Consider the following 14893-nt stretch of genomic DNA (forward strand, 5'->3'; position numbering starts at 1 on the left):
AGTCTCTCTGCAACAGTCCAGTTTCGAGCTCCGCACACTGCACGAAGCTGGAGCCCGAGCTTTGGGATCGGGGACAATCCTGACGTCATGGACTTTCACTCCGCTCGCCTTGAAACAAAGTATCTGGGAGAGTGCAGCGGGTGAGAATGGAACGCGTGAATCCATAGGAATAACAAGAGAGAAAACTGACTAAAAAACTTAAAAAAAACTCCACAAACTAAACATGGAAGCGTTTAGGATTGGTGTCCTGCTGATCATCTCTCCGATTCTAAATGTTGGGACTCAGTTCGTACCAGGTAAGAAGCGTTTACCTTTGAAAGACGGGTCGCTCGCTGTAGCTAGTCGAAAGGAAAGTTGTATCTGCACGTCGACAACAACTAATGACTTTCCAGGTGTGCACATTTACGTTGTGTTGATCTTAGAAAAGTTTAAACAAAACTGCCCAACTATGTCTGGCAGGCTATGCAACGGCAGTTTTGTCTTTTTAGTCTGTTCTGGATCATTGCCCCGGAGTCTGTCCCCATGTTGTGTAGCTTGCCTTTCTGCAGGTAGGCTTTTAAAAAGCTTCAGTTAGGCTACCTCCCCAAACGGATCCAAGGTTTCAAACCATGATGCGTCCCTCGCGAAGGCTACTTCAGCCCGTGCTTTTATCGACTGCACCGGAACGATAATGGCATACGTTCCCATGAACGATAAAAGTTACCGGGCGTTTTTTTCAGTTCCTTTCAACCACTGCTTTAATGGTTTGGATTGCCTATAGGCACACGTTATTCAAAAAAGCTCTGAGTTAATATTGTTTTGCATTTCATGTTGGTTTGTATAAAAAGATTGTGCAAACATGACTACTAAACCAACAACACCGACGAGGACTCCGCCGTGAGAGAGGGAGAAGGTTGTGGACGGGAAAAACGGTGCCACTCACTGTATCTAAGTTTACAATTAAAACACTAAAAGACGCGCCATAACCTTACTTTAATTATTTTAACATATGAAGCAGGCGTTATTTACATTTGTATTTCCCTGGCTCTGAATTTATAATAGTCATTAGGCTTACTTTTAAATAGACGTTCGGAATTGCGGTGTAGTGTTTCAATGAACCCTCTCCTCTCCCTTCCCCGGTGTTTTATTAGGCAATAACTACGTTTGGTAGGCTACTACATATGACATTGTTTGTTTGTGTTCAAATAGCTTAAAATTACTTTTGAAATTACCACTTGAAATCTTGATGGATCTACATTTTAGAATCAATTCATAGTGAACTGACATGAATTTGAACCCCCCCACTCCTCAAAAATGTTTTCCCTATTAAGTCAAATAAATAGGCCTATACAACAAACAATTAGGGTGTTTGAGGCGGTCTATGACAAAATAAGAGACCGTGTAATTTGAACTGCTGAAGGCAGATTACAGACTGCAAAACCTAATAATTATGAGAATTATAATTCAAACATATTTCACTTTTCCTGCTCTCATTACTCAAAATAGTATTACTTATGCATTCATTTTTTCTTCGCCCTTTTCTCTCCCGTAACAGTTGGCCCGAATTCATGCGTCTCTTTTTGTCATGTTGACTGAAGGATGCATGTCAGTCACTAATGAATTTCCTTTAAGTAATGAGAAACGTTTTCCTGACAAACTACTAATTTTAGCAGTTTAGTTATATTCTGAAATGCAATTCAGATTTTGGTGGAGGATGAATCCGTTCTCTCATCCACCAGAATTCCTGTGAAACAGAAAATAAGAGACTTGGCCGTCTCTCCCGGTAGTCCTCGAGGGAGCTATCACGGCGGGAGACGGGCGTCCTGTCGTCTCGAAAACATTCCAAAATATTCATCACTAAGGACGTGTGAAACAGCGTCTGTCATTTAAATTCATGTCGATTATATTTCCTCAAAGCACCCACAACTTAGAAAAAACCTTTAAGTTTAATGCGACCTACTTACAAGTAGGTTTGCTTACTCCTTTCTTGGATATAATTCCATTAACATTTAAATGGCTTTTTAGGAATCTTGAGCCTTGCTATTTGCAATCAGTTTTTGCAAGTAAATGTTCTCGATAATTATCAGGCTTTTTGAAACATAAACCTCACTTGGTGACCTTGTGGCCTTGTAGACCGCTTGACGCTTAATCGTGCGGCCCACCACCCGTCCGTCCTCCCGGGTTCGAGTCAGCGCACATCTGTGACCGTCCAGTCTCGCCTCATCATTGGATTAATGCACCGCTGGCAGCCGGTGGACGCGGAAAATACAGCTGTCGACGTAATTGCTGATTAATTCATCAGAAAGACTTAAGCAAGGATTAATTACATTAGAGTAATCAGAACCGCAGGATGACAAATGGCATATTACACATTTTGGAGATTGATTAGTAAGTGATGTGATTATACACCGGTATTATGAAAATTAACCGGGAGATCGCTATTTGTTTCTAAAACAGTGTTCTGAAATGAACGAGGAGAATCAGTGTGTTAATCCAGTATTATTCTCTGTTGCATTTGGCCGCAGCGCAAATGGGACACGCAGAGAAGGGTGAGTTACTGAGCTAAGATGATCCCGTTCTGTCACCTTCATCACCATCATCATCGCCATCACAAACCCAGCCTCACTTCTAGACTCACTCTTATCCCCCAGCCGCAGGCCAGATATGCACCCCAAGCCCCAGCCTCTCACAGATCCCCAGCCTATATGTCACACCCAGCCCCAGCCTCCCTCTATGCTCCCCAGTCAGCCTCTCACAGTCCCAGACTCACTTCCGACTCCCCAGCCTCTCACAGCCCCAGCCTCACTTCCAGTTCCCTGGCCTCTTTCAGTCCTACCCTCTCATAGTCCCAGCCTCATTACCAGATTCCCAGCCTCTTACGGTGCCATTATTCTCCAGTCTAAACCCCTAGCCTGAGCTAAACTGATCCTCACCATCATCATCTCTATCTCTAACCCTGCCTCACGTCCAACTCACTATCAGCCCCCAGCCACAGACAAAATCTACACCCCCGGCCCTAGTCTCTCCTAACCCGAAATTCTATTTATCTGCAAAACAATTGTACCTGCGGGTATGAAATAAAAATACTTTACCTTACCTTACCTTAACCCCAGCCTCTCCCAGATCCCCAGCCGCAACCATCACTCCCAGCCCAGGCCTCAAATACAGCTTCCCTGTCCTAGCCTCTCACAGTCCCAGCCTCACTCCCTGCTCCCTAGTTACAACCTCTCACAGTCCCAGCCTCATTTCCAGCCTCTGACAGCCCCAGCCTTACTTTTTCAGCTCTCTTTTTCAGATCCCCAGCCTCTCATCTATCTCCTCAGCCTCTCCCAGCCCCGCCTCACCTCTAGCTCCCCAGTCCCAGCCTCTCACAGTACCAACCTCTTTACCAGCTCCCTAAACTCAGCCCCAGTTGTGATAAATAGTGACCTGGTGACTCATACCTTCACCTTGAACCTTCTAAACAGCCTTTACCCAGCAGCGCTCTCTCTTTGTCCCACTCTACCTGTCTGTCTCTCTACCTGTCTTTCTCTTCATCTAGCTCTGTGTCTACCTGGCCATATCTGTATTGTTTAATAAAGATCTATCAAGTCAAACGGATCTCCTAACTCGGCCAAACAGATGTGACAGTTAATATGTTACCGTAATGTGGCTGTCCCGTTCACCAGTACCATACTAACATTTCACAGTGCTAACATAGCAATTGAAAATTCACTCTTGGTTTCATATCACATTGTGGTGTGGGCCATGTGTGTGTGTGTCCATGTATGTGTGTGTGTGTGTGCGTGCGTGTGTGTGTGTGTGTGTGTGCGTGCATCCTAGGGGAGAAGGTGATAAAGCAGCAGGTAGAGGGGAAGCAGCAGGAGAGAAGCAGCTGTCACTGGTCAACTGAGACTCATAATGTCCTCTGCTCTCATTTGTGTGTGTGCACGCACTTGTGTGTGTGTGTGTGTGCGTGTGTTTACTGTACTGTGATGTGCCTTGTGCTGCCCAGATCCTCAATCTCTTCTTTATCACATGTGAGGAACTCAAGTTAGAGAATGCTGAGCTCAGCAGAGAGAGAGAGAGAGAGAGAGAGAGAGAGAGAGAGAGAGAGAGGGAGAGAGGGAGAGAGGGAGAGAGGGAGAGAGGGAGAGAGAGATGAATAAATAGTCCGTCCACTGTATACCAGGTTGGCTAGCTCTTCTCAATTTCTCAAGTTCCCAGATTATGCAGAGGGAATCAATACCTGACAAAACGTGTCTAGCAATTTTGCAACGCTATGAATGTAGTCATTAAGTTCTCCCTCTGATCCTGCTGCCTGGGTGTGATATGTAGTGCTGCTGCGTTCATTGGTGTGCAGCCAGCACAGAAGGAAACAGGTAGTTGTAGACAGGTAGAAGTCCAGCAGACAGTATGATTTAACAGTGGTGAAGCAGGATGTGATGAGGGGTATGGAGATGTCTGGTGCTCCGAGACATCCTGGGTCGTGTCTGTGCACCTGCTGTGTACGGACCTTTTGTCCTGTTAATATCAGCTGGAGAACACGCATGCTCTACCATACAGCTCTACCATACAGCTGGACCATAACACTCCTGCAACTCTACGATGCAGCTCTATCAAACCACTTCAGCGTAACTGCCCTACCATACCAGGCATACCAAGTTCATCTTCAGAAAGTAGAGCCAGCTGGATGTACGCAATAATTCTTCTTACTTTCTGAATCGTACTTTCTTTACCCATCTGGAGATGGTTCCTGAAGTCAGGTTCATCCATAGCAGATGTTCTTCAGCCAGATGTGAGATGGGGAACTTCTTAGCTGGAGGAAGAGGATCTGACTCGGTCTGCGTGAGATGTAGCTACAGGAAAAAGTGTGTGTGTGTTAACTGCACACCTAGGGGTCTAACTGGCCTGAGTGTTAATGTGTGCAGCCCATGGCATTGCCCCCCCCAGACAGATGTCTAGATAACTGGACTAATAGAAACTCTTCAGCCACTGCCAGCAGCTGCACATGGCTGCAGGCGCACGCACACACACATGGTCCTTTACACAATTACACACAAACATTTGCTTTCATACATACATAGTACACACATACACACACGCCTTGGGAGGTGTAACAGCGTTACAAGGTGTTGAAGAGCCTACGCTCCCAGCATGCCCTAGTCTGCCCGAGCCCCAGTGTCTCCTGGGTAATTTAGACAGTGTGAAGTGCTCTGTGATTGGTAGTGATGAGTGGCGAGTGTATCCCAGGAAGTAATGTGATTGGATGTGTGTCTCTCGGACTGTAATGTGATTGGCTGTGTGTCTCCCTGGCTGTAATTTGATTGGCTGCTGTGAATGAGAGAGGCGGGCCCAGGGGATTAGAGGGCTAATGGCCAGAGGGCCGCTGCTCTGATGGCTGCTCTCTGCAGTAAGCTGCTTTTATCAGCTGACTGGACTCTTCCTATAAGAGGAAAAACTGCCGGGAGAAGAAAAAAAAAATACCCCACTCTGATGGATTTTGGCATTTAGCTGCAGGGCTCTTGTCTGGGGGCTTAGTGGAGAGATTGAAGATGGCAGCTTCATCTCCATTAAGATTATGTTGATGTTTGTGATCACACAATCAACACCCCGTGACCCCCTGGTCCGCTGTACCTAATTTAACAACAAGAAAAACATCTCCAGCAGCAGCAGCAGCAGCGTGAGTCCTGCTGTCCTGAGGCTGACTGGATGACACGCTCTGGAGGGCTCCTGGTCTCCTGCTCCTCTTCACTCTCACTGATCATGTGAAAGCCTAGGTATTTGGCCAGGCCAAAATCCATGCTTATTGTGTGTGTGCGTGCGTGTGTGTTGGGAGAAGTATTGGCAGATCTTTCTATTTGGCTCGAAATACAATTTTCAGGAAGTGTATATTATGGATGTTCTAAAGCCTCCCTGGATTTGAGGCTTTTATGATGCGTGCGTGTGTGTGTGTGTGTGTGTCAGAGAATTTCCACGGAGACAAAAAAATGACTCAACATTTGTGAGAGGTGAAGACATAACTTCAGTCTCTTTTGTCTAACATGCACACACACACAAACACACATTTTGTGACTCCCATCCTTCTCTACAGTGTGTGCGTGTTTCTGCGTTAATACTAAGTGCTGAACTGGGTGAGATCACTCTTTGCATTTACCAGCTTTCTAGTTTTCTCACATTTTTAACAGCATCCGTAAACATTCCACAAACGGACATTTGTGAAAAATTGCACCATGTTTGTCGATAAAAAAACTACAAACATTATTGTCATGAAAAATAAGATTTTCATTTGTTTTATTCAAATTGTGTTCCATTATTTTCGCTTGGCCCTTTAGGAAAACATACCAGCAAGATAAAAAGAGGAATACAAAGTCATGAGCTTGTCTTCCAACAGCGTTACATTACGACTATCCCTATCTCCAACATGCATCAACAGTATTATGTATAACACCAGCTGGTTTATACCCTATTTATTTTATATTCATGTATGTATTCTGTCTGCTCTAACATGGTAATATTATATGTTTACACTCTGGCACTTAAAGCTGTCTGCTTTATCTGTTTACACACATGTGGAAAAACAAAGATCAGGATGTCACTTAATCTGGTCTCTCTGTTGTTAGGCAGCTTTAATAGAGTGTGTGTGTGTGTGTGTGTGTTAGTACGGTCAGCTTGAGAAAGAGGATTGCTTGTTATGTCAGCGCAAATGAATGACAACAATATAGCTTCTGACCATGAGAACTTTCCTACACACACACACACACCTGGTGTTTAGGGTGTCCTTATGGACCTGATGGGTCGTCAAAGACACCCTGCTGCATCAACAAGCCCAAACAGTCCCATCTCACCCCAACAACACACGCATTCTAACACAACCACACCCCCTAACCCCCAAATACCAGGACACCCCCCTGCCCCCCGTCACTTGGAATTTATTGCCCCTCCCCACCCCCCCCCCCCCCCTTATTCAAACACAGCAAAAAAACACTTAGATCTCCTCAACTTCCCCCCAAACCCCCTCACACCGTCCCTCCCCCCTTAAAACCCCTCCCCCATTAAACACCATCCCCCCACACTCCCCATCTTCCCTCCCCCAGCCCAGGTCTCTTGCTGAAGTCTGGAATGCTTTTGTTTGGCCACCTTGTCTCAGGTCGGGCCTCCAGTGAAGACCAATGTTATGCCAAGTCGTCATGAATTAAGAGCTGAGTTTATTTGTGTGTGTATGTGTGTTTGACTAGCAGAGATAAGCTAGTCAGAGACAGAGAGCAGGCTAGCAGAGGAATGTCTTGTGCATGTAGGAGTGTTGGCTACAGTCTGCCTCTGTGTGACACTCGCTGTCTGCATCTGTTACCTTCAGAGTTGAGCTGCTTACTGGAGGCCAAGACACACACACACACGCACACATACACCTTGCCCAGTTCACTCCCACTCCTTCAAAGTTTTCTGGGAGACCCCGACTGGCCAGGCCAGACTAGAACAGGCCAGGGTAGACCAGACTAGACCTGGCAAGAGTAGACCAGACTAGACCGGACCAGAGTAGGATTTATCACATGTGGTTCAAATTTTCCACAGTCCTGCTGTGCTCTGGTCTGGTCTTCTGGGAACTGGGATAAGTGTGTTCGTATGGCTGATTCTTAAGAGACCAGATCTCTGTCTCCCTGAAATGATACACAACCCCCTCATTGTAAACCAGTGTATGTACAGCTCCTTTTTGGTGACCTTCTCAGAAAATATACATTCTGTTCTCTCCAAGAATGGTGTCTGCTCCATTAAATATACAGAACCCTGGTAAGTTTTTGTCTAGCAGGACTAGGCATGCTAGCTGACACCCAGGTTAGGTCATCCACACCAGGCTGATCAAAGGTTAGCTCCTCCAGCTAGCTCACTACTACAGGCCAGGCTGATCAGGGCTCTCTCATCCAGCTAGCTGGCTAGTAGGCTTGGTTGAGCAGGACTGACACACTAGTTGCCAGTAAGGGTATAAAGGTCAGTGGTTCGTACCGGTTGAACAGGCTCTTGCCTAACGTGGAGCTGTGTGCGAGCACAGCGGTGTCCCACAGCTCCTCGCAGGGCCGTACGCAGGGCCCAAAAAATACTGAGGTCATGAGTCAGAACTTCTAGGCGGGTTCGGGGGCATGCTCCCCCGGAATTTTTTTAAATTACATTATTTAAATATGGCCATTTTCATTTTCATTTTTATTATTATATGGCAACGACGGTACGAGCGTTCTGATTGGATAATGAGTAGTCACCCCAGCCGCGTATTGCCCTCCTCGCCGGTCAATACGGATCCGTATTGCCCTCTGACGTCAGCTTCAAAATGAGCGATATCGACGAATCAGCTGCTGAGTTTTACTATCCAGATGATGCTGAAAAGCTTTGTCATCGAAAGTGAGGATGAAGACCAGACTCTTTGAATCACTTGTGTCGTTATTTTGTGATGAAATTAAAGCCATTTTAGCAGAACCATGTTGTCCGCTTTCTATCAAAAGTAATGAGTTGCTTGGCAACACATGAAACACACCGTGAGAAGACTTGAGAGCTAGCTACAATTAGCCTAAAGGTACCATTTATATTCGTTTACAAAACGAAAATAATCTAAACTTGCCATATAATAAACTACTTACTAACCTCGACCGTTCGGTCATGCCGGGAAATATCAAACTGAGGCTGGAACGTATCGACCGAGCGATAGCGAGTCAGTTTGATATTTCCCAATTGCCACTGAATTTCATTTTCAATCAATCACATCAATGACATATCAATCGCAAAATGAATGTTGATTCAACCGGTGGAAATTGATTGACAACCGGTACTGACGGAGTTAACCAAACTTTGATTTGATGTTTCCTTATCTGAGTAGTACGCTGCTGCAATACAAATATTTCCACATGAAAATGAATCTTTCTTCTCACAGTCATCTGCCACTTAAACTTCTCTTAACCTACATGTTTAGTTTGCTGCGCTCCTCTTCCAGTGACTGTAACTAACATAGGCTATTCACTAACAGTAGCGGTATGTCTATGGCGGTAACATCAGCATCCGACTTGTGTTTGGTGGTTACCATAACGACAGTACGTTTTGTTGATGACGCGCAGCACGTATGTCCAAACTCTTGAGCTACTCGGCTCTTCAAGTATAAAATCACGTTACGGTTTGTGGGAGACCAAGATCATCGTCCTGCAGTAAGTTTCACGTGTACTTTATTTTGAGTTTATATACCACGATTTAAGCACAAAAAAAAACTGAAATACGAAAAAAAATACCGAGGACACGACCTCGGTGTCCTCAATGGTAGTTACGGCCCTGGCTCCTCGCACTGGGTTGTTGACAGTCGGAGAGGAGGGGGAGATGGGAAGGGAGAGGGCAGGAGGGTAGTGTGGGAGGGATAGAGGGGGGGAGACAGCAGGGTTAAAGGGTTAGCTTCTGTTTGTCAGTGACATAGTTCCTCCTCTGTGATCGAACAGGGTCAGTGGTCAGGAGTTAAGGGTCAGGGTTCAACTTGCCCCGGCAGGTAAACATTATTGCCCTGAATCTAGTTTTTTTAACGAGCCAATCACAGAGCTGTGCCATGAAAACAATCATTCTGTCACACTTAATGTGATCTCTCTCCCTCTCTCTTTCTCTGCTTGCTGGCAGTATTGATGATGATGGAATAAAGCCGATTATTTTTGCAGCTTTATGTGAGACTTGATCCTATTGCAGCGGTGCAGTCTGTCTCTACATCTCTCTCTCTTTCTCTGTCCCTCTTACTCTTTCCTCGTCTTGCTCTTTTTCTCTCTCTCTTGGTCTCTCCCTCTCTTTTTCTTTGTATATTGCCCTCTCTTTAGTACAGCACCTCAACACATTAGAAGCCATATTTATGTGTTCCTACCAATGTGTGTGTGTGTTTGTCTTTCAAGCATGTGTGGTGGTATGTACGTGTTGATGAGGAGGTTAAACCATTAGGAAGCTGTCTTCCAGACAAGACAGGTCACTGGGACTAGATAGACCCATCAGACCATCTCTACCAAGACCTTTGGGTCAGACAGACCAATCAGTGTGTTTCTATTAGACGACAGGAGAAAGAGAATAGTTCAAGACTCCTGCCCCCATTAGCTATAACCTCCGCCCACATCTCTCCCTCCCTCCACCCCCCCCCCCCCTTCTTTATGACTTGCATCATCTCACACATGGTTAACCAGGAAAGAACTGTACTCCACCAAACACTTTGTCGTTCCTTTCCCATCTTTTCTCCCCTCTCTCATCTACTTCCTTCCCGCTCTCCTTCTCTCATCCCTTCTCTCCCTCCTCTCTCCCTGCCTCTCTTGACCCTCTCCTGTCAGCCTTGTGTTTCCCATGACCTTGAGGTGTAGATTAGAGTCAGGCGGTTGTTTGACCAGGTGTCAATTCAGCCTTGGTCTCAGAGTCTGGGCTCACCAAACCACCTCTGCTACACACCAGCCCTATACACCCTCCACTCTCACACCACCTGCAGCTGCCTGTCACCTGCTTGTCAGACCACTTTGATGTCTGGTCACGGTGGTACACACACACGCGCGCACGCACACACACACACACAGCAGCTCCATTGTCCGCTGGAAGAGGAAGATTAGTAGAAGTGCTTCTAGGTTGAGAGATGGGGAAAATCTCCTGCAGGGCTGGGGGAGAGGAGGAGAGGAGGGGGGGAGATGGGAGAGGGTGGGGGGGGGGGGGGGGGTGATGAGGCAGCAGGGTTAACTGTCTGAAGAGGAGGATAGGAGGAGGAGGAGGAGGAGCAGGAGGAAAGAGGGCAAAGGAGGGTGAAGGTTTAGGGCTGTGAGTAACATGTTGTTCCCCTAAGAAAGAAGGATGAGGATGAAGGAGGGATGAGAAAGGAGGAGAAAGCAAGTGACCAGTGAAGTTATTCATGTTGGAGAGGGGAGGAGAGAAGTGACGAGTGAGTTGTTCATGCTGATCGGTGGTGGCAGGTAGTTAATTGCAGCGAGGCTCTGACATCTCTAACGACGAGGTCATCTTGACGACTATGATGCACCCCGACAGGCTCGCATCATACACAGACACACACACACACACACGTACACACACAGACGGTGGCAGCAGGGGGAATGCTGTGAAGGTGTCCCGTGTTCAAGGCCTGGTGTCATGGTCCAGCAGTGATTGGAGCACTCCTCCTTGTCACCTTCCTGGAGGCACAGGAAGTAACTCCAACTCCACTTCCTCTCTGACGGCTCTATTAATACTGGAGCCCTACCCTGTTAGCTGAGGACTGTTGCCACGGGCACCATGGTGACAAGTGAGACACACACACATAGACATGCACACACACAAACAGATAGCAGGAGAAAATTGTGTGGGTGATGTTGGGAGACTTTCAACATGGATTAGGAAGGTGATAAGATGAGATCGTCTTTTATTCTTTTCAACCACGCTCCTCTCCTCCTTTACGCGGCCTTTCAGGGGCTCACACACAAACAGAAATGGACACACACACATGCGCACTCACACACACACCCATGAACATGCACATACACACACAAGTCCGAAGCATGAATGCATGCATGCACACGCACATACGCGCCTCAGAGACACACAGCAGCACAGACTCAGGCACGCACAGCCCCCATGGGGATTCAGAAATCATTTGAAACATGTAGAAAACCTGTCACAACAACATCCCGATTTCATGTCCTGTATGGAGTTAGTTCTGCTCGAGACAGCACATGAAAAAGCTGCACTGCCTTCCACCCCTGCTCTACCACACACACACATCCACATATACCACCTGGTAACACACATAATCAAGAAAACTCTTTATTCTTTGCTTACAGCATTGGTAGATTTTCCTAAGCTTGTTTGAGAAATGTATGAGATTCACTATCAGCAAACAACCGGTGATAATAGTGCCTGAGAGCTGGGCTGATCTGGGCTTGGCTGATCTGGGCTGGGCTGGGTTGGGGGTCTGGTTCTGGTGCTGAAGATGCTGGAACTTTGTCATAGATCACTGGTTGGCGATGCTGCAGCGATGATCATATACACACACAAACACACACACAGAGCCCCGTTGTCTGCAGCCGTGTGTTTGTGTGTGTGCATGTGAGTGTGTGAGTGTGTGTGAGGAATATAAAGACGAATGGAGGACTGAGACAGAGATGACTGTGTATGGTGTCCACTCCTCTCTCCTCCTCTACCCTCTTTTTCTGTCTCATTTTCTCTCTTTCTCTCCCCTTTCCCTCTCTCCCACCTTTATATCTCCCTCTCTCTCGCCCTCTGTCTCGCCCTCTCTCTACCCGTCTCCCTTCTTCACTCCATCTATCCCCCATGCCCAACCGATTTCCCCTTGAGAGGCTGATAGCGATTGGGGGGGGGGGGGGGGTGCAGCAGGGAGACAGCTGATTGGTGGGTTGGCTGACCAGGCACGGTGAGGGGTTAATAGTAGGTCAATAGCCTTCCAATTCATCTGTAGTGGCTGTAGTTGCCGTGGAGATGAGGTGGAGAGGGATGGAGCACTGAGTGAGTGCAGATCTGGATTGGAACCTGATTGTCATTGTGAGATAGCATTCTACCTGACCATGACCCGGGTTCGATTCCTGCTCGGTGACCCAGGCAGTCTGGGGTTAGAGACTGTAGGCTCCTGCATTCTGTACGACTGTAGAAGAGCACACTCAGTCCTGGTAGTGTGTGATGTTGGAATGTGAGTGTAGTGTATGTGACAGTGTCGTGTGTGTGACTCCTGTGAGGTTAGAGGAGAGGACAGCTGGTGATGGTCCTGCCCCCCCGGCATCTTGCTGGACCTGATGTCTTGGTGCCGTCCGGTCAGTCTGTGGTGTGTGTGTGTGTGTGTGGGGAGGGCAGGGGAGGGGGGGCGGGATTCCATATGGACCAGGGCTGGAGGAGGTGAACAGGGGGTTTCTCCAGATGGTCCACAGTCTATCCCCCTATCTGCCCTCATCCCCACTCCTGCCTCTTACCTCCTACCCCAGCTGATAGAGCGCAATTGCCTCTCCCTCATATAGCCTCAGGTTCTCTGCTCCAGGTGTTCAGGATACAGTCTCCTCTTCTGCCCTGCCTCCTCCCCTTCTTTCCAATTCTTCCTCTCCTCCCCTCCCCTCCTCTCCCCTCCTCTCCCCTGTCTTCTCCTCTCTCCTCTCCCTCTCTTTCCCTTGTCTTTTTTGGGACTGCTAGTTCAGCTTCTTCAGAAGAGTATTAAATAGTTATTGTCTGGATATAGCTTACTAAAGCATAAGGAGAGCATGTGTGAATATAGCATACTAAGCATACTTATTGTGTGCGTTTGAGAGAGAGAGAGAGAGTGTGTGTGTGTGTGTGTGTGTGTGTAAATGCATGCATGCATTTGTGTTTATTTGATTGTGTAATTGAACGTGTTTGTGTGCTTGCTGACAAGCAGGTATGTGTGTGTGTGCGTGTGCGACTGCATCCATGCTGGCTGACAGGCAGGACTGTGTGTAAAGATTGTTTTTGACCCTCGGGTCTCCGTGTCGCTGCGTGTGACAGACGGATGTTGTGATGAGGAGGAGGAGGAAGGGAGGGAGGGAAGTTAGGGAGGGAGGGAAGTTAGGGAGGGAGGGAGGTAAGAGTGTAATCGTACTTCCATCGACCTCATCAAATCTGGGGAGACGTTCAGTTTTCCTCTTCAACCCCCAGAGTAGGTCTTATTGTATTATCAGGCTCCAGCCTCTAGCAGTAGCGCGGGCCCAGTCTCAGACCAGGACATGAATCTAGTCTGACTGCTCTCGCTAGGCTCAGCTGTTTCTCTCTGCCAGCCTACAGCTCTCTTTCTCTCTGCTCAGCACTCCTCTTCTGCTCTCCTTTTTTTGGTGTCTCTCCTCTCTCTCCCCCTCTCTCCTCTCCAGTGGATGTCACGTTCCAGGTCACATGATTGACCAGGTAGTAGCAACAGGAGGTGTTACGTTGCAGCTGCACAGCCCAGAAGGAGCATGAACCTGAACATAGCGATGTTAAACACAACCCTGACCTTCGGTTAAAAGCCTATTTTGCCGCTCGCAGTTGAAGGCGGCAGAATCCATTCTGCTATCTATAATAGAATCTGCTCTGCTTTTATTAAGACATATCTTTTATTCAGGCTTCTGGCCTTCCTCTGGCTTTATGAAAGCACTCATTAGTAAGCACAGTGCATTTTTCACTCTCAATAGTATTGAGAGGTACATTTTCAATATCTCCCTTGTGAATATTAAAGTGTGTGTGTGTGTGTCGCGGAGAGGCAGTGTGAGACGAGAAGCATGTCTTCCCTACAGTCCCTGTGTCACATCGCCCCAAATCCTCCCCCAGACAAAACAAGCGCACACACACACACACGTCCTCTCTCTCACACAATCACACAGTAATTAAGAGTGTATACAGCATGAAGAGTGGAACTTGAGGATGGAAAGAGCAGATTTAGTCCTTTATGTCCCTGACCTCAGAGGGGAAAGGCTTCATGGTTCACTGCTGCAGGACGCACCCACCACACACACACACACACACACAATCAGGACATTGTGGTCACATGACAAGGGTTGGCACCACGGAGAGGGACAGAGATGCAACACCCCCTCTCTTCCCATCCCCCCCCCCCCCTCTCTCTCTCTCTCTCTCTCTCTCTCTCTCTCTCTCTCTCTCTCTCTCTCTCTCTCTCTCTCTCTCTCTCTCTCTCTCTCTCTCTCTTTCTCTCTCTCTCTCTTTCTCTCTCTTGCTTTCTCTATCTCTCTCTCTCTCTCTCTCTCTCTCTCTCTCTCTCTCTCTCTCTCTCTCTCTCTCTCTCTCTCTCTCTCTGTCTACCTCTCTCCCACTCTATTCAGGGCTAGTGTAGTTGACCAGTGTAATGTAACTAATGAGAGAGGACATCTTTGTGCGGCCACCAGGTCTCTCCTTTCCTTTCCTCTCCTCTCCTCTCCTCTCCTCTCCTCTCCTCTCCTCTCCTCTCCTCTCCTCTCCT

General features: G+C 47.4%; 1 protein-coding gene across 1 annotated transcript in view; it reads left to right on the plus strand.

Moving 5' to 3' along the window:
• Positions 1-42: 42 nt before the first annotated feature.
• The window catches only part of ptprk (protein tyrosine phosphatase receptor type K), a 73510-nt gene continuing 58659 nt past the window's right edge, over positions 43-14893 (plus strand). Inside the window, 2 exon segments of the mRNA XM_047022319.1 lie at positions 43-296; positions 2505-2528. Coding sequence (XP_046878275.1) covers positions 224-296; positions 2505-2528 — 97 coding nt within the window. The 5' untranslated portion in view covers positions 43-223.

The sequence above is a fragment of the Hypomesus transpacificus genome, chromosome 6 (genome assembly GCF_021917145.1).
Source record: "Hypomesus transpacificus isolate Combined female chromosome 6, fHypTra1, whole genome shotgun sequence".
NCBI lineage: Eukaryota > Metazoa > Chordata > Actinopteri > Osmeriformes > Osmeridae > Hypomesus > Hypomesus transpacificus.